The sequence below is a fragment of the Siphateles boraxobius genome, unplaced genomic scaffold, assembly GCF_051911475.1.
Source record: "Siphateles boraxobius isolate OS27281-9 unplaced genomic scaffold, OSU_SipBor_1 33, whole genome shotgun sequence".
In the NCBI taxonomy this organism is placed as follows: Eukaryota; Metazoa; Chordata; class Actinopteri; order Cypriniformes; family Leuciscidae; genus Siphateles; species Siphateles boraxobius.
Window position 1 is genome coordinate 1,011,826 of NW_027508953.1, and position 22,351 is coordinate 1,034,176.

Here is a 22,351-nt window from a genome sequence, read left to right on the forward strand (position 1 = left end):
TGAGCGGCTTATACACATACCTTATCACTAGAAAAAATTAAATAGCCCATAAATCATGAAAGTTTTATGCAATAATTTAAGACATTTCTCCTTATAAACCCTTTTTGGCATTAAGGGTTCTTTAAAATTGAGTCAAAAACCCAAAAGTTCTCTACAGAACCCAATTGATCCTTTCTTTCAACTGAACCTTTCTTTCTCTAAGAGTGATGCTGCCCTCTCCAGGTGGAAATATAAAAATGCAAATACTCCAGAGGAAAAAGCATTTATTATATTCTGTAAATATAAATCTCACAAAGTGTTCAAGTTCATTAAATGCTCTGTGACAGAAATCACTTGTTCTTCTTCATTTTAGCCGCAGGCATTAATTCAGAAGCGTCTTCTCTCTCCGCCGCTCTCTTTCTGCTGGTTTTATCGCTCAAATACCCGCTGGAGTCGCTCGCCAGGGGCTCGGAGGGCGAGATCTCATCCGACTCCTGTCGTTTGTCTTTTTTCTTCTTCTTTTTCTCTTTGTGATGTCTGTTTGAATCGGAGTCCACCTCCATTGTGTCCACAGTGGTTTCGTTGTTTTCTGATGTTTGCTGCAGGCTGCTGTCGTTCACAGACTCCTTCTCACGCTTGTCTTTCTTCTTTTTCTTCTTGGGTTTCGGAGTGACGGTCGTATCTTCCGTGGGTTCTGGTTCTGTAGAGGATTCTACAGTTGAGTCCTTTTGTTCGGTGTGGGTCAAGAGCTCTTGCACTCTAAAAGTCAACAACAAACTGTTGTTAGTAAATGAAACAAGCAGAATTCATCTATTAGCATAAAGTCTTTTCAAAATGTCACATATTTTCAAGAGAGAACTGGACATTTGAAAAGGTTAATATCATCTGACTGAAATTTAATGTAGAGATGCACTGAATAGTTTTTTTTCCGGTTTTCCTTTGTGTAAGCGTATAAACAAAGGTTAAACAGCTGTGTTGACAATACCAATTTCTCAATTTTAATTGAAGGGATAGTTAACCCAAAAATGAAAATTCTGTCATCATTTACTCACTCAGTTGATGATATTTAGAAGAATATGGGTAACCAAACAGTTGATTGACCCCATTGACTTCCATTGTATGAAAAAAATAAATACTATGTAGTCAATGGGGTCCATCAACTGTTTGATTACCAACATTCTTCAAAATATCTTCTTGTGTTCAGCAGAAGAAAGAAATTCATACAGGACTGGAACAACTTGAGGGCGAGTAAATGATGACACAATTTTAATTTTTGGGTTAACTGTCCCATTAAGCGAATTTTTTATGAACCGAGATCTTTTAGTCGATGATGTTTTCGGTTGATGCGTGAACAAATTTTCACTAAGCATTATTTGTAGCGTCTCCCATCCAATAAATCGCAATAAGCTTTGATACTTTAGATATCAAACAAAGTCTCAACTCTAAAATTCTGTAAATCTTATCATGAAAATCAATCGATAAATGCTGCTTTGGCGCTAGGGGTGTGCGATATCGTCTACGATAATATCGTAATTGTCGCTTTAATGATATGCGATCTTACATTGAGTTTATCCCCCACTTTACAAAAACACACCCAGAGAGCACAAGCATACTCTACATGTAGTCTACTAGGTTAGACTGGTCCACTTGTGCATTTATAGTGCATGCTTTCACTGCGTGATTTATTCTTTTAAAATGCATTTATAATGCCCTAAATATTCAAGATAAGGGGCAAAAATACCCCAGTATATCTTTTGTATTTCTATCATTTAATATAGTTAATATCACACAAAGAGTGACATTTTTCTTTAAATATCAGCACGATAACAAATGTGATATTGATTTTTATACAATGGTTCAAAAAACTAGAAGTTGATATTAAGTGACTTACATTTAACACAATATTGCCCGGTTTTGCGCTGTTTAGCCAACTCAAAAAGTTCGAAAGAAGACACAGCACTGTTTAGCGTCTCTGAGCCACACACTCTCTGAGTGTTTCATCACTGAATGAATCAACTTTTTGAATGAATCAGTTGAATTAATGATTCAATGACTCACTCATTAAGTAAATTGCTTCATTCCTGAATGAATAAGCCGTTTGAATTAATTGGTTGAATCTCATTGACTCACTTGCTGTCACCTACTGGTGGTTTTCATTTTATATTTAACAGTTTTTTCAGGTTTAAAATGAGTTAAAATATCAATATTCAATGTTTTATGTTTAAAAATCAGAACATTATTTATGCATTTGTAACTGCAGGTTAAATAGAGTCAAAAACTTTGGCAGTTCTAAACCTGCCAGTGTACCAGCACTGTAACACACTCAGCAAAATATTGTCTAATTATCTTCATCGATAAAATCCTGAGATATAAATTGTCAACATCGCCACTCTTTAATGTTGCGTGACAGATCACTGTGACGCCTCAGATCAAGTGGCACGTGAATCGATCCAACTCTTCTTCTTTACTACTAGCAAAGACTTTAGATACAAAGAAGGTGCACTCATATTACTATGAATGGGAGAAAGTGCAACGTGCAATATGGCAGAATTGGTCCCGCCTTTTAAATAAGAGCCCATCAGTAGGGCTGCAACTAACGATTATTTTGATAATCGATTAATCGGACGATTATTTTTCGATTAATCGGATAAAAGTTTATAGAACATTTAATTTGATTGTTTGTTAATTATAACTAAATAAAACCCTAAATCAGGGTATTTATGTGTAAAAGTGTACTTTAAAAAGTGCAAAAGCCACACATTGAGTTTTACTAATATAATCTTTATTTTTTACATTTTAAACCTTAATATATTGATAAATTAAATATAGAAAGACTGAAAACAAGCATGTGAACGTAGTAGAGCCGCAGTAGATTGCGTTTGAAAAACAATTAAAACTTAAATAGTAGACAAATGCTATAAAAAGAGAACGGAATGCAGGTACGCAGCAAGCTAACAGGCTTGATTAAAAGGACAGGAAAAATGATGCATTAGTGCACAAGCATTCGCTGAAAACCACTGACTACAGTTGACTAAAAAACAATCTTTTACTGCTGTTGTTATTAACTGGCTTTATATTTAGTGCTTCACTTTGTAAACACCGTTTTAATTTCTTTCGTAGCGCTATTTTAATCCATAACTTATGTTGCGAGCGAACTGATTACGCAACCTGATGCTCGAGACAAAAAGATCTAGTGTGACTGTCCCGAAGTTAGTAATCAAAGCGGTTTACTAGAGCTGCACGATTATTACAAAAATCATAATTGCCGATTATTCCCTTGAAATTGTAATTGCGATTATTAATTACAATTATCACAATTTACATTGAATATATAAAGGCATATTATAATACATGTTTACACAAAAATTGTAATCACATCAATGTGAGAATTATCAGTGTTGCGTTTTAATGTGGCCCAGCTAGTAGTTCAAAATATTCTTGCCTTTCAGTTTGGTTATTTTATGCATGTAGTTACAGACAGCCATGTCAGAACTTAAAACTTAATGTATATTGATTTAAATTTTTGCTTGTCATACACATAACTTGCCCTTTACTTAACATACACATAAATTGTAAGAATGACTCATAGTAAAGACTAGAAAAACATTAGGACTATGCTAAAGCAATTAAATAGCAGTCCCAAACTAGTTTTTGTAAATACAATGATGATATGAGCCACCACAGTCATTTAATAATATAAAAAATAACACAAAGTGAAAATAAAGTGGCATTTTTGGGTTATGGAAACGACAGTTACCATGGTAAATACACAATACTAACAAGAACTGTTAATGAAACGGCTCCTGGTGAATAGAATGAAAATCATACCTGCATGCAAATCCTTCTCAGCTAACACGTGATTTATTGGTATTTTACTTTTATTTCGTGACTTAATAATTTACATTGTAACGACGTTGCTCGTAGTTTCTTTTGCACTTTATACAGTGAAGCGATACACAGCGCGCGCCGCCGCATTTGCGCGTGCAACTGAAGAGTGCGCGCTACGAGCACAGTATAACGGCTGACAGGACAGTAAAGTCTGTTTTTCTGTGGTGAAAGACTTTTTATTTCCGCGTATACTTACGTCACTGCCAGGTATGTCATATTGTGCTGGGTTTTCTGAAGTAGTCGTGATTCACCTCTCATGACATAATTATGCTCTAAACACACACGCAGAGTGAATTTTCTTTTGTAATCGCGGCGTTGAACGAATACGTAATCGTGGCATCCGTAATCGTAATCGCAATTAGATATTCGATTAATTGTGCAGCCCTACTGTTTACACAGTAGCATTGTTTTCTCAGATCGGATAGCTATCTGATCGTGAAAAGACCAGGTGTAAATGCCCTCCGGAACGCATTCAAGACGGATTTGAATCTGATCGCTCAAACCGCTTCAGGAGGAGATCTGAGACTCACTCCAGACGAAACTGGACAAGTGTAAATGCATCTGGTTGTTGAAACCACATGTAAATTTTACTCCTCCCAAAAATGCTAAAAAAATAAACATGTGAGAGCGTGTTATATAGGCTATATGTAATATGTAAAAATGTTATAGCCAGATATGACGGCGCTACTGCAACACGCATCACCGCAGATAAGAAGCTGAACATCTATTTATTTATTCATTTATTTATTTATATATTTGTTGGTTAATTCGTTCGATTAGTTTTATCTTCCGTTTTTTTCTTTCTCTTTCTCGAGCTTACTCCACTGCCGCTGGCGTCTCGCTGAATGCTGCAGAGACGCAGAGCCGCTGTGCGGGAAGCACGTGACATAAAACGAGGCCAGCTATTGGCTATTCGCTACTTCTCCTGCTGTACTGGCTGAGTAAAACCTCCGGTGGCTCATTACTGCCACACTTTGGTCACCGCAGATTTAAAATATTTACGAAATGAGCAATTAAAAGTTATTTAGCAACTAATCGATGACTAAATTAGTTGACAACTATTTTAATAATCGATTTTAATCGATTAACTCGATTAGTTGTTTCAGCCCTACCCATCAGTAAAGTCATCGCATCACTGCCGCCGCCTTTAACAGTCTTGATCAGCGTACCTGGATTTGTCCAGCCGTCCTCTGATCAGAAGAACACCAGCAGCTTCAGCGTCCAGCTTGACGACCTTGAACTCCAGGCTTTGTCCAACACTCAGGCCGGAGTCCCTCCACTGCTCTGGGCTCAGTAGATTGGGCTTCAACACTGATGCGTTAAAGCAGCCGTGGACCAGACAGCCCACGTGACCCACTCCCATTTTATTAATCACACCCTGAGGGACATCAAACACACACTTAAAAAACATCTTAAGCCAGAGCAAATAGAAGAATGCATTCATATACACGCACAGAACACGATCTCTAGCTCATGAAGATCTTGTGAAACATACCACGAGCGTCGACCCTATCTGCGGTTTGAAGGTCACGAACGACGCCTCGATGTTGAAATGAATGAATCCTTGATCGTCATAAATGTCTCCATGCTGTCCTACGATTTTAATGTTGTCATACGCCATAGGAACCCCATTCAAACTGCAAAACCAGAGAACAAATGCCTGGTAAATTCCTTAGTCCTATATTAATAAATGTTGTACATATAGACATTTTACTGAGGTTTGGGGACAAGGGGGTGCTACTAAGATTAAGCTAAATGAATAAAATAAATAAAACATTTGATTAAAATAATAAATAAATACAAATAATAATACATATTACAGCACAGCACTACAGTGAGTAAGAAGTTAGTAAAAACAAATGTATAGCTAACTTGCTATTGCTAGCCGCACAGAAATTGCCTACCCTACCTTTAATTGACAACTTTACAACAAAACAAAAAAACAGTACCATGTTATTATGAAATCTATCAAAGAGGCAATACTTGGTATTGGAGTAGCATATGAATGTGATTGACTTCCATCAAGTAGCAGCAATGACACACTTACAAAAGAGTAACGTTACTAGAGTTTTTTTAAAGGTAAATCGGAAATACCATGGTTTTACTGACTCAACCATTGCAGTGAAAGCACTACAATCTTAAAGCACAATGATAATGTATAAATAGTGCTGTCACTGTGCGATGATGTATCATTTTCTATGACATTTTCTTTCAAGCCTTTTGTTTTACCTGACGGAGTATTTGAGCAGTTCTGCGTTGAGCTCCTCCTGTATGCCGAGCCTCTTCTTTCGCAGGTATATGGGCGGCAGCGCGATGTGTCTGCGGTGCGTGCCGAGCACCAGGCACGAGTAATGCGCGTTCAGCAGCTTCACCGCCACCGCGAACGACGGAATGAGACACGGAACCACCGCAGAATTCCCCCCGGGTCTGGCCGTGACATCTCCGCTAGATATCTGCGCTACTGTTGACACATCAGAGGAGTTTGTGACGGGTTTCGCAGCACCGTCCTCCTGAGTCCAGTTCGCCATGCTGAACGCATGTGGAGGGGCACGTGGTGCGTTTGCTCGTGTGTTTACTGATTAGCGGCGGAATACTCTGACTCTGAGTGATGTGTGACCACCAGCGGAGAGGAGGAGAACTACACACAAAAATAAATAAATAAATAAACAAACTCTTGTGACTTATAAAAAAAAACAGTTTTTTCTGTCGCTAATACTAGTCTAACTATTTAAAAGTAAAAATAAAAGATAATTAGAATTAAATATAAAATATAAATAATTAATTAAAAAATGTAAAAATGGATTCAAATGGAAAATTTATGAAGAATATTACAGCTCTCATGAAAAATGCTGTAGGGTTAGTCTGCAGTCTATAGAGTAAACACACACACACACACACACACACACACAAACTAATTGTAATTATATTATCTTATGTAATTATATATATATACAGTAGTCAACATTTAAAGTGGATCAAAAAAGTTAATAAAAGTTGTCCTAAGAGAAGAATGGGTATTGTTGAAAATTAATTTATAACTTTGATGAAAGGTTTTGATCCACTTCAAATGTTGACTACTATATATATTAAAGATTTCTTTAAAACAACAGAAATTGTGGTGTAAAGTAAAAGTGCTTTTGTGTGTTAATGGTTTAATCATCAGTCATTGAACCACAAATTAAATTTGACCTGTTTATTTCATTTTCATATGAAGCCCCTATATAAAAATACTGTAAATTAATAAATATCTTTACAGGCATTTTACAGTGTGCATTTGATACGGTCAGGATAAAAGCATTCGGTATACCATACAATATCAGGATTACAATTTCAGATTCAACATTCCCTTTATCTAGATACAGGAAGAGAGAAAGAATTACAGAAAGAGAGAGAAGATCGTTTGCATGCTTGTTTCGTACTCAAATATCTGTTTTCTGTACGCTGGTTGTCAAGGTCTCCTGAGGTCATCAGGTAACTGGACACTGATTGGCTGTCTGTCTGCTCAATACTGTTAGCTGACGCTGCGTCTACAGTCTCTGCTTCTCCTGTCAGCTCGACTCAGCCAATCAGAGTGAAGAGCTGTCAGCCTGACTCAGCCAATCAGAGTGAAGAACTGTGCAGTGGGCAAGCGAGCCGTCATGGAGAAGCGCTCCGCCCGTTGTAGGAGATTTGAGAGATGGCATTGCTGGTGTTATCCAAAACCTCCTGTGAACAGTCAAACACACGGCCGAGTTTCAGTACGAGATGCGCACTCAAACAGACAACTTACATTGTTAGCTAGTGTATGTTTTTACCAGTCCTGCTGTGTGCTTGTGGAACAAATGCTGCAGGATAAGAAACACTCTGAAGTTTAAAGGTGCATTGCGCAACAATTCATGTTAAAAATACCCGTTTTTCTAACCCATACATGCTTAAAGAACTGCCTGATGGGCTGAATGAGCCCTTCTCTGCGCACTGAGATTGCCTCTATAATCCTGTACTGTAAAATATATAAGAGGGATTCGGGTTCGAAGTTGAGACTGGGCGTGACGTCATGCGCGTTCACGCTCACCAGGCTATGTCTGGCAGGTTTGTGTATTCGCCGGCGCCGCCATTCTCCGCATCAGCGAAGACAACTCGTGCGTCAAAGGTAGAGGATGGATTCAAAGAGACCGGCTTGTAGTCCATTCCAAACCCCAACGCAAACTCCACGTAAAGTAAAGAAAAGAAAAATTTTGTCTAGTGCCACCAAAAGGTCCAAATTGGAGTCAGACAGGCGTCGGAGTAAGACGAGAGTCAACCTCGGGAAGGCATTCAACAAATGGAGAGATCTCCGGTCTCCTCTTGGTCTCAAACGGGATCCTAAGTTGGCTTTTTTCTTGATAAAACGGTAAGATATAGACCAGTCTCTAATGTTTGATTGGCCAATCTATGTACGTTATGACAACAAATGACGATGCGTAAAATGTGTAATGCTTTAGCGTAAGCTAGATACATGTACAATCAGAATTGGTTTTACTACCATTGTTAGTGAACCGTTTCATAAACTAGGAATTTTGTTCGGAAGAATAGTACATCATGAAACATAAAACATATCCAATAAAAGATGCTAACTAGGTTTTTGTGTATGGCCAGCCGGTAACATTAGCCTTGTGTCGATTGCTAACATGCTAAGGTGTTCATGTTATTGACCAACAAGGAAGAACGCCGTTGCATTGGCTATATTGTATTTTTCGGTAAAAATAGAAAATTGTTCCCGTGAATGTGGTACATTTTGTATGTAGTATATATGAGGTATGTGAGGGCAACAATGTATTATACTCAATGTAAAACAATACCTTTCTTCAGAGGCTAACTTTACTGGGTCTGGACCCGGTTTAGCTCTGATTTAATCCTATTTTAGATATTACTCTGATGTAATAATCATTATTACCTGTAATAAATTGAGTAAATTATAACAGAAAAAGGATGTATTGTTATTGGAATATTCTACTTAGCAGATCAATAACAGGCTGAACCCCGCAACCTGTTTGGCTTTTATGAAAACGTCATGGTGACATTTGATTGTTTATTACCTTGAGACATCTGAGTGAACGTTGTTGACCAACCGTGTATGGTATGATTATTATTTTGAGCTTTTGCGAAGTAATCAATTATATTGTTCATGAACGAGTTTTCATAACAATACAATCATAGGTGGATACAGTAAACACATAAGGGACCGTTCGGTATTTATGGAAAGGGCCACCGGAGGAAAATAGGGGAGGGTCATGTCTTTTTATTCTTTGTTGAGGGGAGGGTCATTCAACTTTTTTTAGTCTAGGGGGAGGGTCACCCAACTTTTGTATACATGAAAACAGCAACATTTCAAAGTGGCTTGTTTGGTGCATATTTTTTCCATGTAGCTTTATGTAGCTCTCTCGGTCTCGGTCCCCCATCGCTATCAGATGGGTCTGACCCAACAAAAATCCAGTTTGGCGCTGCCTGACAGTGGTGGGCGCGCAGAGAAAGTGCATCATACAGAACGCCAATTAAATATTTACCCGGCATAGCTTTAAAGCACGAGCAAATAATGAACTTTTGTGATTGCGAATAAGTGCAGTGTCCTGTGAATGTAACTCTACCGCGGCATTAACATGTGATATGAATGTACGTTGAGTGCATTGGGACTGAGGCGCCAGAACTGCAGCTGATAGAATGTGTGCTGTACGATACTACCATATTTTAGTTTCCATTCTTATTGGGTTTCCACAACAATATTAGTGAGTAAATCTACTGAAATTGCCACCATAACAGTGGAGTGTGATGTGTTAGACGTAGAGCTACCACATTTTTAAATTAGGCAACTATTACAATTATTTGAAGTTAACATAGGCTAATACAATACGCAGACCTACACCAAAAAACTAGTTGAGGATAAATTCTTTAAAATTGGGCAATTCCAGCATTATGGACGTGACATTTGCAGTCAAAACTTGAAATATAAATTATCAGAAAATGCATTTAATACTGAAACGTCTGTTTATATTTCCATACCCCCTTAATAAAGGAGTCAAGACATTAGACAAATATCAGTCTACACATGCGTTTTATATTTAATATGAGCGAAATACACACGTGACGTGACACAACAAATCTTTAACTTTAAGGTGGCAAAATATTTTTTAATAATTCTATGAATTACACTGCGCAAAACAAAAGTAGCCTATTAACCGGATGAAGAAGGGTCGGCCTCCACAGAACATAAAATATTATTTTTTATTTTATTTTTCGTGTTCGCATTTATGAGGAAAAAAACTATGTTATGGATGTGACAGTTCTCCATACGGACATGACAGCTCTGAAAGCGACTTTAAAACTTTCACAGAGACTTCAGAAAGCACAAAGCCTTTCTTTAAAGTAAATTTCATTTTTTATTAATTGTATCTTAATTTTAATTAATGTTTCATCAACCAATTGCCTGGATTTAATAGATAATAAGTAAATATAGTAGAAAATAGATCATCATGACACGGAGTCGCCGGCGCGTGAACTGGACTCTCCTCTCATAAATTAACCGAAACTCAGCGTATAATGTACTTGCCTCACAGACTTGAGAAATATAAAAAGCTTGATGTCTACTTTTAAACAGAACATTTAAAAACGAAAAACAGACTGCTCTCTGCTTATGTAATCCGTATGAAATCTGCACTTCTCTCTGGCGCGTTACTGTGAAGATCGCGAGTCAGCATCGTCAACTTCATCTTGAAGCCGACACACTGACACAAAAACCTTGTTTAGTAATAAACAATTAAAATTTCTCCTTGCTATATTTGACATATTCATAATCATTACTTTTGCCGGTTCTTTGTGGCAGCTTTTAGATACTTTATTGGGAGCGCCACGGTCACCCTTGTTACATGAACGCGTCACCACTGCATCAGCACCGAAAACATGATTTTTTTTTTTAAATCTAAAATAAAAAATCATGATACGAACCGAATTGTAGGTTTGGTCTATCGTTACAGCCTTAGTAAGATGAGAAAGCAGGAGTTTGTCATGGTTGTAAAAAAAAACAATGGCTATCTGAACATCTTTGCCAAGCGCAAACCAGTAGCCTACGTAATCAATAAATTATCGGGGAGGGTCATGCCTTTTTTCACAATCATTTTGGAGGGTCATAGAAAAATTTATTACTGGCGAAGGGAGGGTCAAGTCTTTTTTGACTACAGATCTCAAAACTCCTCCGGTGGCCCCTTAAATAAATAACGAACAGTCCCTAAACAAAGTTTTCTACTACCCCCGTTTTCCCCTCGCACATAAGAGTAATTTACTCAAATGTCTTTCCTTCCATATATTTGAAATGACTAGCAGATTTATAACTTTATTACCTCTGAAGACATTTTGGCTGTACACCAAAGATCTGTGCGGCAGATGCTCCTTTAGTTATGAACAGCTCGTGCATGCTTGCGTGTGCCTGTGGTCCATGAGCGTGCACAACTCTGGTTGCAGTTTCGCTTGTCGCCAGAGGGGGCGTAGTTCTGCAAAAACTCAGAGACTTGCGTTTTGCACCTTTAATGCTTAGGATTTGTTCAGATAACTAACCCTAAATACGAGAAATAGTAATTTGATGCAAGTGTGACCTATACGTACAGAGAGAATCATAAGACAGTAAAAACTTGACACAGAATTGAAATAAATGTTTTAACTCAAAAAAAAAAAACATATTGCCATTGAAGAACCTTTTTGAGTTCCATAAAGAACTGCTATAAAATAAATAAATCACAATCTCGAACTTCGAATTAAAAAATGGAATCGTCGATGCTGCCACGCCCCCATGTCACGTCCGGTCGGCGTGCCAAGCGGAAAAAAACACGCGTGTTGAAGTTCTGCGAGTCTATGGTCAACCTCCTCTAACTTAGCTACAGCCACTTAAAAGATAGCATGGCAACTGCAGATGCAGGAGACCCATCGACAGAACTTGAACCCCCTCCTCTTTCATTGAAGTCGCAGCTGTGGACATTTTTTTGGATTTCCAGTGAGTTATGTTGACAACGTTCGCGCTTCAAAAAAGCCACAGTTTGCAGACATCCCAAGTCTCGCGGAAGTTCCGGGAGTCTCCCGCATATTGATAGCAGCTCCCTGATGCATGCAAATTAGTTAAAATCTCCCGGTATCTAGAGTGAGCGAGCAAGAGCGCGCATGCGAGACAGAAAAAACTGTGCTCCAAACCATATAGCGCGCGCACGGCAGAGAGGGAGAGAGCGAGAGACCTTGCGTACTGTGTGCCTCATGAAGCGCATGTAAGACAGAGAGCATCCTGATTGGCCGGTTTCGGCTTTAAAAAAAGTAAATGTAAAAATCGAGAATCGAATCGAACCGTGACCTTAAAATCGAAAATTTAATCGAATTGAGGATTTGGAGAATCGTGACACCCCTAGTACTGGCGTTTTAAGGCAAACCACGTTTTTATTTAATGCACTGGTCAATTTTGAGATTTTGCTTCCATAATATGTCTTCTTTCTTTATAAACTATATAGTTGAAAGAAAACTCCCAAAATGCACATTTAAGCTTATGTTTATTTATTTACTTATTTTTACGTTATCTATTTGTGTCTGTAGCGGCCATATTATGTCATTTTGCAGTCTTGTTTTTATTTTGGGGCTGCACGAGAATAGATTTTGCTTGAATCTTCGAAATCACATTATTTTCCCCATATTTTCCATTGTTGCAGCTCCTCTCTTCCCAGTCTGTCAGTAACGCTCTGTTTAGTTCCTGTCTCTATGAAGCCCCTCTTTCTGAAAAGCACAATGTGCTCTGATTGGTCGGCTGGAGCAGTGTGTTGTGATTGGTCAACCATTGGTCAGCCAGTTTCAACACACTACTAACCAGGCCCCGCTTATGCCTTGGATGGGAATTATTTAAATGAGGAATATTGTGATGTGTTCGTTCCTGGAAGAAAACTCAAGACGTTTCAGTGTGTTTAGAAACAGTGACACTGATATAGAGAATAACTCCCGCTGGAGGAGCTTTGCAGAGCTTTTTCATGCTCAAAAAGCAACATTACACATAAGAAAGATGAACATGTAAAAAGTACAATAGGTCCTCTTTAAATTTTATTCCTATCTTCAAGAGGTTTTTACAGACCTTTTTTTACCTGACTTTATTCAATGTTAAGATTTCTGTTCTGGAAATATATGCAAATTAGTGTATATTTAATTAGATTAAATATGTGTTGTCTGCATCTTTAAACACAACATTTCAGAAACCTTGTAATACAAATGTACTCTGATTAATCAACCTGGATACTTTTTCACCTGATCTGAAGCATCTTGACACATCAAGGCCCTTTAAGTCTCCAAAAACTCAAAACCACGATATAAAAGTATGTAGCCTACATGACATCAACTTTGAAATCATTTGTAAATAAGAACAGGAACATGCATTTAGAAAGCAATTTAATTTGAATGTTGCCTGTGAGCCGGTACACACAGACTGCACAAACATACCAGCTCCTGTCGTACCTTCTCTGCCATTTCGTGTGAGTGATGTAGAGAATGTTCTCTCTCCAGAAACATGCGCTGCTGTTCGCTGCTGGCCAGTCTGCAGGTCAACCACGTGGACAGCGTGCAGCTGCTGATGCCCAGACACGCTAGAGACATGACGGCCAGATGAAGAGAGCGCATGGTGTCCGGACGCTTGACCAGTGCGCGGACAAACTGGAAGTTCAGGATTCCACCAATTAACCCACAAATGCAGCAGGAGGAAAACAGGATCATCTGACAGAGAAATAGAATCATGCATAATGTTAGCTGTTTGTGTCTATTGCATGCATACATCATTAAAATAACGCATATTGCATCTATACATTATACAAATAACAAACATATTGCATCATCCTCACAATATTAAAATAATAATTCACAATATTAGAGTAATGCATATTGCATGCATGCATACAACATTAAAATAAAAACACATATTTCATGCATACATCATTAAAACGCATATTGCATGCTCACAATGTTTAAATAATAACACATAGTGCATGCATACATCATTAAAATAATAATGGATGTTGCATGCATATGATAGTAAAATAATGTCACATAGCATATTCACAATATTAAAATAATAATGCATATTGCATGCTCACAATTTAAGAATAACACATATTGCATGCACACATAATTAAAATAACAACGCATATTGCATGCATTCAATAGTAAAATAATAACACATATTGCATTTATACAAATTAAAATAACACATATTTCATGCTCACAATATTAAAATAATAAGGCACAATGCATGCTCACAATATTAGAATAATAATGCATATTGCATGCATAAAATATTAAAATAAAAACGCATATTTCAGGCATAAAATATTAAAATAAAAATGCATGTTTTATGCATACATAACGCATATTGCATGCTCACAATATTAAAATAAATACACATATTAAATGCATACCACATTATGAATATTGCATGCTTACAATAGTAAAATAATAACATATAGCATACTCACAATATTAAAATAGCAATGCATATTGCAGGCATTCAATAGTAAAATAATAACACATTTTGCATCCATACAATTTGAAAATAATAATAGAAATTGCATGAATGTATTATTAAAATAATATTGCATATTATTACATGCATACATCATTAGAATAATAATGCATATTGCATACATGCATTATAAAAAAAATTATGCATCATTACAAATGTGTTAAAAGCATTTCTCCTTGACACAAATTAAAATATCAATTTAATTTAATATTACATTTAATTACTTTTGTAGTACTTAATTTAAGTATACTTTTGTTTAAGTACTTTTTTGGTGTTTGCCCATGCAAAAATAACAACCATAACGCTAGGTTTCCGGGGTGTTGCTATCCAGTGGCTAAGGTATTGTTCAGAGTGATTTCGAAGCTCTTAAAGGTCAAAGTACATTAACCTGAAGAGTATAGCACAGCAGAAATAGTGTAAACGGAGGGTGAAGACGAAACCATTGTGTACAGGGAGAATGGATTGTGCTGCTCTGTGTTTTTGTAATCGCTCAGACCACGTTCAGACAGTGACATTATCTGCCAGCTCAACACTTCAGGACAGATTTGACCTCAAATTACATAAGAAACTTCTGACTACAGCACATGAAAACGTCGGATAACACACCCCCTTTTAGTGTGCTAGAAATCTCTTATTTCTTGGTATTGTATACTCCTATCATAAATTGCTTACAATAAAAGGCTTTGCAAATGATGGTTTTGTTGGTAGACAACATGGTTAAACTGCATATACTTGAACTATTTGTTTTTGTAGTATGTCTGCAGTATGCAGTGCACTGAGTCTGTCTAAAAAAATTAAAATTTCATTTAAACTTTTGCTCAGCTCATTCATGCCACCCTGTAAGTTTACAACCGGCATACTGCTATCTTTGCTCATAGGCCAATGAAGCTGGAAGAATACACCACTATTTTTAAATTGCCATCAGTAAAAAAGGGTGTATTGTTTAATGCATCTATCAGCAGGCGACATTTTTTTAAATGAAAAATGCACTGTAACTATACTTCTAACTTTCACTGATTTAAGCATGCAATGTTTTGAGGTCATGTGACTCATTTTGAAACATTTCTATCACACATTCAATTTTAAATTATAGAAGGTAATAAGCATTTGATTTCAAAAGCAGCCATTCTGTCATTTCCCTAAATTATTGCATTACTGATTCTGCTAAAACTGAGAACCGTCTATTATTATTTTACTGTAACAAAAATAGTATGCAAAACATACTCATCAGCATACTACTATACTAGTATTCCATTCATACTGAAGCGCAGCCTATATCACATTACACACTGAAGAGAAAAGGCCAAAACATTTAGTTTTTCGCAGTATGTTCTGTTTACATTTACATTTAGTCATTTAGTCATTTAGCAGACGCTTTTATCCAAAGCGACTTACATCTGAGGACTAAAGCCAGCGAGTCATCGTGAAGAGGGAAGAACGACGCAAGAAGTGCTCAAAATACAAAGTTCAGGCATTGCTCAGAGTAGCAAAAGCCAGACAAGGGAAGATTTAAAAGGGAAGGAAAGATTTAAAAGAGAATAATAAAAATAAATAAAAAATTATGTTAAGTACTCACGGAAGAGATGAGTTTTCAGTTGTCTTTTGAATGCTGTCAGGGATTCAGCATTACGGACGAGGGTGGGGAGATCATTCCACCAGCATGGAACCGTGAATGAGAATATTCTGGAGAGTGATTTAGTGCCTCGCTGTGATGGCACCACGAGCCGTCGCTCCTTGGCCGATCGTAGGCTTCTGGTAGGGACGTAGACTTGTAGTAGGGAGTGAAAGTAGGACGGAGCTGAGTCTGTTGTAGATCTGTAAGCAAGCATCAAAGCTTTGAATTTGATGCAAGCAGCGAGTGGTAGCCAATGCAGTGAGATGAACAGAGGAGTGACGTGAGCCCTTTTGGGCTCGTTGAAGACAAGGCGGGCTGCAGGATTCTGGATCATTTGAATCAGAATCAGAATCAGAATCAGAAATGAAGTGAATGAATCCTGCTTTTCCAGCTAGAAAAGCATTGCAGTAATCAAGCCTAGAAATAACCAGGGCCTGGACGAGAAGTTGTGTTGCATGCTCAGTTAGGAAAGGCCTGATCTTCCTGATGTTATACATTGTAAGCCTGCATGATCGAGCTGTCTTTGTAATGTGGTCTGTGAAGGACAGCTGGTCATCAAATATTACTCCAAGATTTCTGACCGACCTTGATGGGGGGATTGAGGATGACTCTAGCTGGATAGTGAAGTCGTGCTGTAGAGACGGATTGGCAGGGAGGACGAGAAGCTCAGTCTTTGCCAGTTTGAGCTGCACGTGATGTTCCTTCATCCATGCCGAGATGTCCGCCAGACAGCTTGAGATACGTGCAGCTACTGTGGGATCATCTGGTTGAAATGAGAGGTGGAGCTGTGTGTCATCAGCATAGCAGTGGTAAGAGAAAACCATGTGCCTGTATGATGGGTCCCAATGATGTGGTGTAGATGGAGAAGAGGAGCGGTCCAAGAACTGAACCCTGAGGAACCCCTGTGTTCAGTTGATGTGCTTTGGATACCTCGCCTCTCCATGTAACCCTGAAGGACCTACCTGTGAGATAGGACTCAAACCAGTGGAGGGAAGTTCCTTTGATGCCCAGTGATGAGAGGGTGGACATAAGGATCTGATGATTCAGAAAGATCCAGCAGAATGAGAACTGAAGATTTGGAAGCAGCTTTAGCGATCCGCAGGGCTTCTGTGACCGACAGTAATGCGGTCTCGGTTGAATGGCCTTTCTTGAAGCCAGATTGGTTGACATCTAGCTGGTTGGTCAGAGACAGGAAAGATGGCACTTGGTTGAAAGCAACTCGTTCAAGTGTTTTCGCAATGAATGGTAGGAGAGAGACAGATCTGTAATTCTCTAAAAGTGATGTTGTTTTTTTAAGCGGTGGAGTTACCCGAGCCTGCTTGAATGCTGTAGGGAAAATGCCAGTGTGGAGGGATGAGTTGATGATGTGTGTGAGTGCTGGTAGAAGTGTGGGAGAGATGGCTTGTAGAAGGTGTGAGGGGATGGGGTCTAGAGGGCAGGTGGTAGGATGACTGGAGAGAAGAAGTTTAGATACTTCTTCCTCGGTTAGCGGAGAGAAGGTAAAGAGAAGGGTTCTGGTAGTGGGAGAGGATGGTTTGGGTTCCTGTGTATGTGGAGTGGAGAACTGACTGCTGATAGAGGTTGTTTTGTTGGTGAAGAAGTTAGCAAAGTCATCAGCAGTTAAAGAGGAGGTGGGTGATGGTGGAAGTGGACAGAGGAGAGCGTTGAATGTCTTGAAAAGTGTTTGTGTGTTAGAGGCGCTGTTGATCTTGCTGTGGAAATATGAAGTTAGGTTCGGAGTTCACGAAGAACCTCAGATAACCAGGGGTTAGAGGGAGTAGCGCGTGCTGGCCTGGAGGAGAGAGGGCAGATATTGTCTAAAGAAGAAGTTAAAATGTAGCATAAAGTATCTGTTGCGGTATTCACATCTAGAGATGAGAATTGTGAGGGTGAGGGAAGTAAAGATGACACAGCAGAGGAAAGATGGGAAGGAGAAAGTGAGCGCAGGTTACGTCTGAAAGTAACTGGTAGGGGAGTTGGTGGTGCATGGGTAGTGAGTTGTAGATTGAAAGTAATGAGGAAAGTGTTAAAGAGGAAAGGGTTTAAGTGTCTAAACCCTGCTGAGATGAGACTAAAGGTCTATATGATAAGACAAAATGCTTAAAGGGACTATGTGTAGATTTTTAGGTATTATATTATCTAAAATCAATATTTTTATTCATAAATATGTCCTCAATGGTGTACACATACCTCTGCCAATTATCTGACTTATCCTCGTAAATGAAGAATTTATTAATTTTATATACATGTGACGGGTAGGTCCACGGAGGCTTCCATGTCGTTCCGCCATCTTGAAAAGCTATAATAGTAGAGAGGGTCAAAAAGTACTAGGCCAACGCGTTTCCACAACGCGTTTTCGTTCAGATCCAGCGTCACGTGACTGAAAGCAGCAGAAACGGAGGAACAGAGCAGTGAGAGGCGCTTCACTGCCCCGACAAGTTTAAAAGGCTGCATTGCACTGTTATTACTCATACTGTAACATTCGTTTGTTCGTTGTGTCAAGTTGCAGTTTGTTTGAAATAACAAACCTGTTCACCCGAAGGAAAACTCGACGAAGTGCTGTTAGAAGACATCCTGTCATAGCTTTTTGGTACATAACAGCTTCCGTAGATGCAACACGCATTTGAAAAAGCGAGGCGCTGGAGAGCACAATTCGTTTGAATGCAAAATACAATTTCACTGCTAGATGGGCGAAATTCCTACACAATGTCCCTTTAAGTGTTCTTGAGTAGCTCCTGACGTTACTGTCAGGAATTCAGAATCATTACAGGCAGACGGGGAGGGTTTGCATTTAGCCGTACAGTAACATTTCAATCAGGGCATAAAGGCCCAGAGAAACAAAATCAATCCGCAGGAGAGGAGAGAGATAAAAAATAAATAAAAAAAAAACGAAGAAGAGTGTTTGAGGACAAGCCTGAAAGCGTGTACACAAGAAATGAGAGGAAAACAAGTAATGCTATGAAAAGAGACATGTGGAGAGTAGGATCAGAGATACATCGAAGCTCTCAGACTGAGGTTTCACTTCAGTATTGATTTGTGATTAACACTCTCCTCTGGGGCGGCTCACTCCACTCCAAGGTGGCTAATTGAATCTCGTCTCTCAGTGAAGTATCCTGGGATATTTACACACACATTCACACACACTCACTGTGAGCAGGAGATGATCTCTGATGTGCATGTTTATATTGACGTCCACAACAAACTATTTCTATTCTAGATTTAGTTGCCATTTCTAAATTAAGAACACACAAATAATAGGAATTTGTGTGGTGAGACACAGTCCGTATTATGCTTTTTTGGATATTATTAGGCCAACCTTTCATGCTTGTGAATGTTAAAGGTCTGCAAAGTTTCCAAGATCATGATAAATAAAGAAAAAAAACCCGATTCTGAACGACCTGAAACGAGTTGTCAGTAATTGAAGTCTCACGTCTTGCACAAACCTATGTAGGTTTGTAGCAGATTTGCATAATGGCCGTCTATAGTTTTCATTGGCTGCTGGCGAACAATGTTGACTATGCTCCGCCCTCAAACACTGAAGTTGTATCTGAGACTGAAAGAGTTGGGTTTGAGAAGATGCTGTTTTTTGCTGCCAAAGCAAATTCACTTTGCTGCACTTCCAAAGGATGAGATTGAAAAAAATAACCAGACACCATTGTTCGTATCACTGTGTATTAAGTGCTGAGGAAGAGCTGAAAATTCAGATATAGTGATATGGTTTCTGACATGCACTTTAAGCGCTTGACCAATCACAGCAGACAGGGCCATCTGACCAATCAGAGCAGAGCAGCTCTCGGAAAGGCGGGGCTTAGAGAGACTGAACTGTTTCAGACACTGTGAGAAAAGAGCTGATGCTATAATGTATATTATGAGAAAATGGTGTGTTTTTTGCTTGGATGCATGTAAACCTATTGTAAGAGACCTCAAAACAAAATTTTAGAATTCTACCATTTATTTGTGTTCTACAAGCTTCAAATGGTTCCAATTAGAATCCAAAACCATTTAAAGTTTAATTTAGAATCTTTTATTCTCTACAGCAACAATATATACTGGTGCTTTAAAGAACCCAGAAACCTAAACACTGATCTGAAGAACCTATAACAAACTCAATCAACAGTGCAACAAAGCAGTGTTTAACATTGAAGAATAAAAAAACGTGTATGTGTTCTTGTATATGCTGGAAAGAAATGGTGTAGGATTTACTTTGAAACTATTTTCACTAAGGAATTTCACAAATAATTACAAAGAAATGGCAAGCAACACAGTGAATTTACCACAAAAAGTATAAAGACTGAAATAGTATTTTGCATGTAAAATATACTCCAATAATCTTTGAAAAGCATGATCTGGGAGACTAGAAAATGTGAACTGGCTTGTTTACAGTGTGTGTTCAACAGTAATGTACAGTAGAGATCTAGTATATTTGAATGTGTGCAGGAGAATCCTTAAGTGCGTACTCACAATCAGTCCTGTCCTTTTCCGTGCACAAAGCATGCCACACAGTCCGCAGATAAGAAACTATGAGAGACAAAACAGGATCGGTCATATTTAATCAACTTAAATGAACCAAATGGAAGTCCAAAATAACATGATTGCAATTGTGACAAAATTATATTACTGGATTCAGATGACAGTAGAGTCGGTGTATATAAGAACTGAACTGGACACAAATGAAGTCATATGAGTTAATGATGGAAAGATATATCATATATCACAACCTCACAAAACACCAGAAAACTGGTCTTATCTGACATTTCTAGAGCAAACAGAAACAGTATTGATCTGTGAAGAAAACAACAACCTAAGACAACTTTTTGATGAATCATTAAGTTATGACATTAGAAATGTTGCCATTCTACTCAATAGGTCAGATTACCATACTGTATCATGGCACAATATTGGTATCAGTTACATCACTGTATACTATACACATGATATTGCCTATAAATGGTATTTTCATGGTATATTAAGGTTAAAAAATAGGCTACCATTGTACAATGGGTGCCCAATTTACATCTTACCTTTTGGCTGACAACAAATCATTTTTAATCAAATACTGCACAAGCATTCAGTGGCTGAGAGTTTTCCTGGAACAGCTCATTTATTGAAGCTGAATAAGACTAAAAAAAAGTGAGACGTACACACACTCCGCTCCATACCGGAGAAGCGTCGCCCTGCTGGGTCTTGTGCTCGGCTTTCGCCTGGATGATGCCCACCGCGCCCAGGACGATGCTGGACACCCCGAGCCCTATCTCCAGCGTCGACAGAACCAACAAACTCCAGATGATCTTCCGGCTGCTGCACATCTTCGCTCGGGCATCCTTCCTGACCGGTGCGCAAAACGCTTCACTCCATGTCTTCACAGATAAACACACATTAAATCCAGAAAAGTCTGCAGATGACATCAACTTAAGTGATTTCTCCCAAAACAGATCAGTGCGCAAAGGCGCTCTCCATGGTGCGTAAACGCCACCAGTTTAACTTTACCCTCCTCCTCACTCTGTTTACCATGCTTCTGGTCCTGCCCCATGTGATTTCCCTCAGTTTAGACAGAGTAAATGCTCCGCCCACAATCACCCCCGAAATTATTTTAGAGTGCTGCAGTGGAGCGCGCTTCTAAAATAGTTTTATAATCGCTATTTAATTTCATATGTAGCTAACGTAATTCTTTAGAAGAATAATTGTTACTAACGTTCTAAATCGATTCTGGCGGGAGAAGTTGCGAAGAGCGCAACACTGTCAAACAGCGAAGCAGGTGTCCTGACGTGCGCGCGCACAAACACACGGTTATGCGCAATGGTGCGTAAAAGCGCTGATTGTGGTAATTGTGCCCCGGCCGGTCATTTTATTGCATAAAACATCCGAGTTGAACATCTAACGGCACATGTCAGCACACCTTATTAAGACATTCAATTACATTAGAAAGGTTTTGAGTGGAGAAAATCCATAGTCCTCTTGGAGAGCTTTATATAGGAGACTAAACCAATAAGCGTGCTGTTTATGGGCACTTTTGTAGCCTTTTGATGCTCTGTGATTATATTTGTGGATGTTCCCACACATTACCAACGCGCAACTGATGGCTAAATCATTTTCTAGGGACTTTACAAGAGAAAAAAAAAGAAGAAAAAAAGAAAAATGGACATTGATGTCTTAAAATTACTTCGAAATTGTTGCTTGGCCAGGCAGGCAGTGATATGGATTCCTATAAAGCAGATTTATGCTCATTGTGCAAAGCATTATAGAATTATCTGCTGAGCATTAGGCCTACTGTCACAAGCATTTTGTTATCTCAGGTCACACTCACACATGTTTGATGATTTTTGCATTAT

At 38.5% G+C, this 22,351-nt stretch overlaps 2 protein-coding genes across 6 annotated transcripts; both read right to left on the reverse strand.

Annotated features, from left to right (window-relative positions):
* Positions 1 to 246: 246 nt before the first annotated feature.
* polr1f (RNA polymerase I subunit F) lies at positions 247 to 6,460 on the reverse strand. The gene is made up of 4 exons (XM_077194847.1): positions 6,097 to 6,460; positions 5,363 to 5,504; positions 5,037 to 5,245; positions 247 to 738 (listed from the first exon to the last, which is right to left on the reverse strand). The coding sequence occupies exons 1-4, from the start codon at positions 6,393 to 6,395 to the stop codon at positions 330 to 332; spliced, it is 1,059 nt and encodes a 352-aa protein (XP_077050962.1). The 5' UTR covers positions 6,396 to 6,460; the 3' UTR covers positions 247 to 329.
* A 587-nt stretch (positions 6,461 to 7,047) lies between these two features.
* Positions 7,048 to 21,780, reverse strand: tmem196 (transmembrane protein 196). Of its 5 annotated transcripts, XM_077195589.1 has the most exons (5): positions 21,715 to 21,780; positions 21,164 to 21,379; positions 20,484 to 20,540; positions 13,336 to 13,605; positions 7,397 to 7,572 (listed from the first exon to the last, which is right to left on the reverse strand). In XM_077195589.1, the coding sequence occupies exons 2-5, from the start codon at positions 21,326 to 21,328 to the stop codon at positions 7,504 to 7,506; spliced, it is 561 nt and encodes a 186-aa protein (XP_077051704.1). In that variant the 5' UTR covers positions 21,329 to 21,379; positions 21,715 to 21,780; the 3' UTR covers positions 7,397 to 7,503. The 5 variants fall into 5 exon arrangements, with proteins under 5 accessions (XP_077051701.1, XP_077051705.1, XP_077051703.1 ...); XM_077195586.1 differs by lacking the exon at positions 21,715 to 21,780 and having other exon boundaries at positions 7,048 to 7,572; positions 13,351 to 13,605; positions 21,164 to 21,545; XM_077195590.1 differs by lacking the exon at positions 21,715 to 21,780 and having other exon boundaries at positions 7,048 to 7,572; positions 13,351 to 13,605; positions 21,182 to 21,539.
* Positions 21,781 to 22,351: the final 571 nt, after the last annotated feature.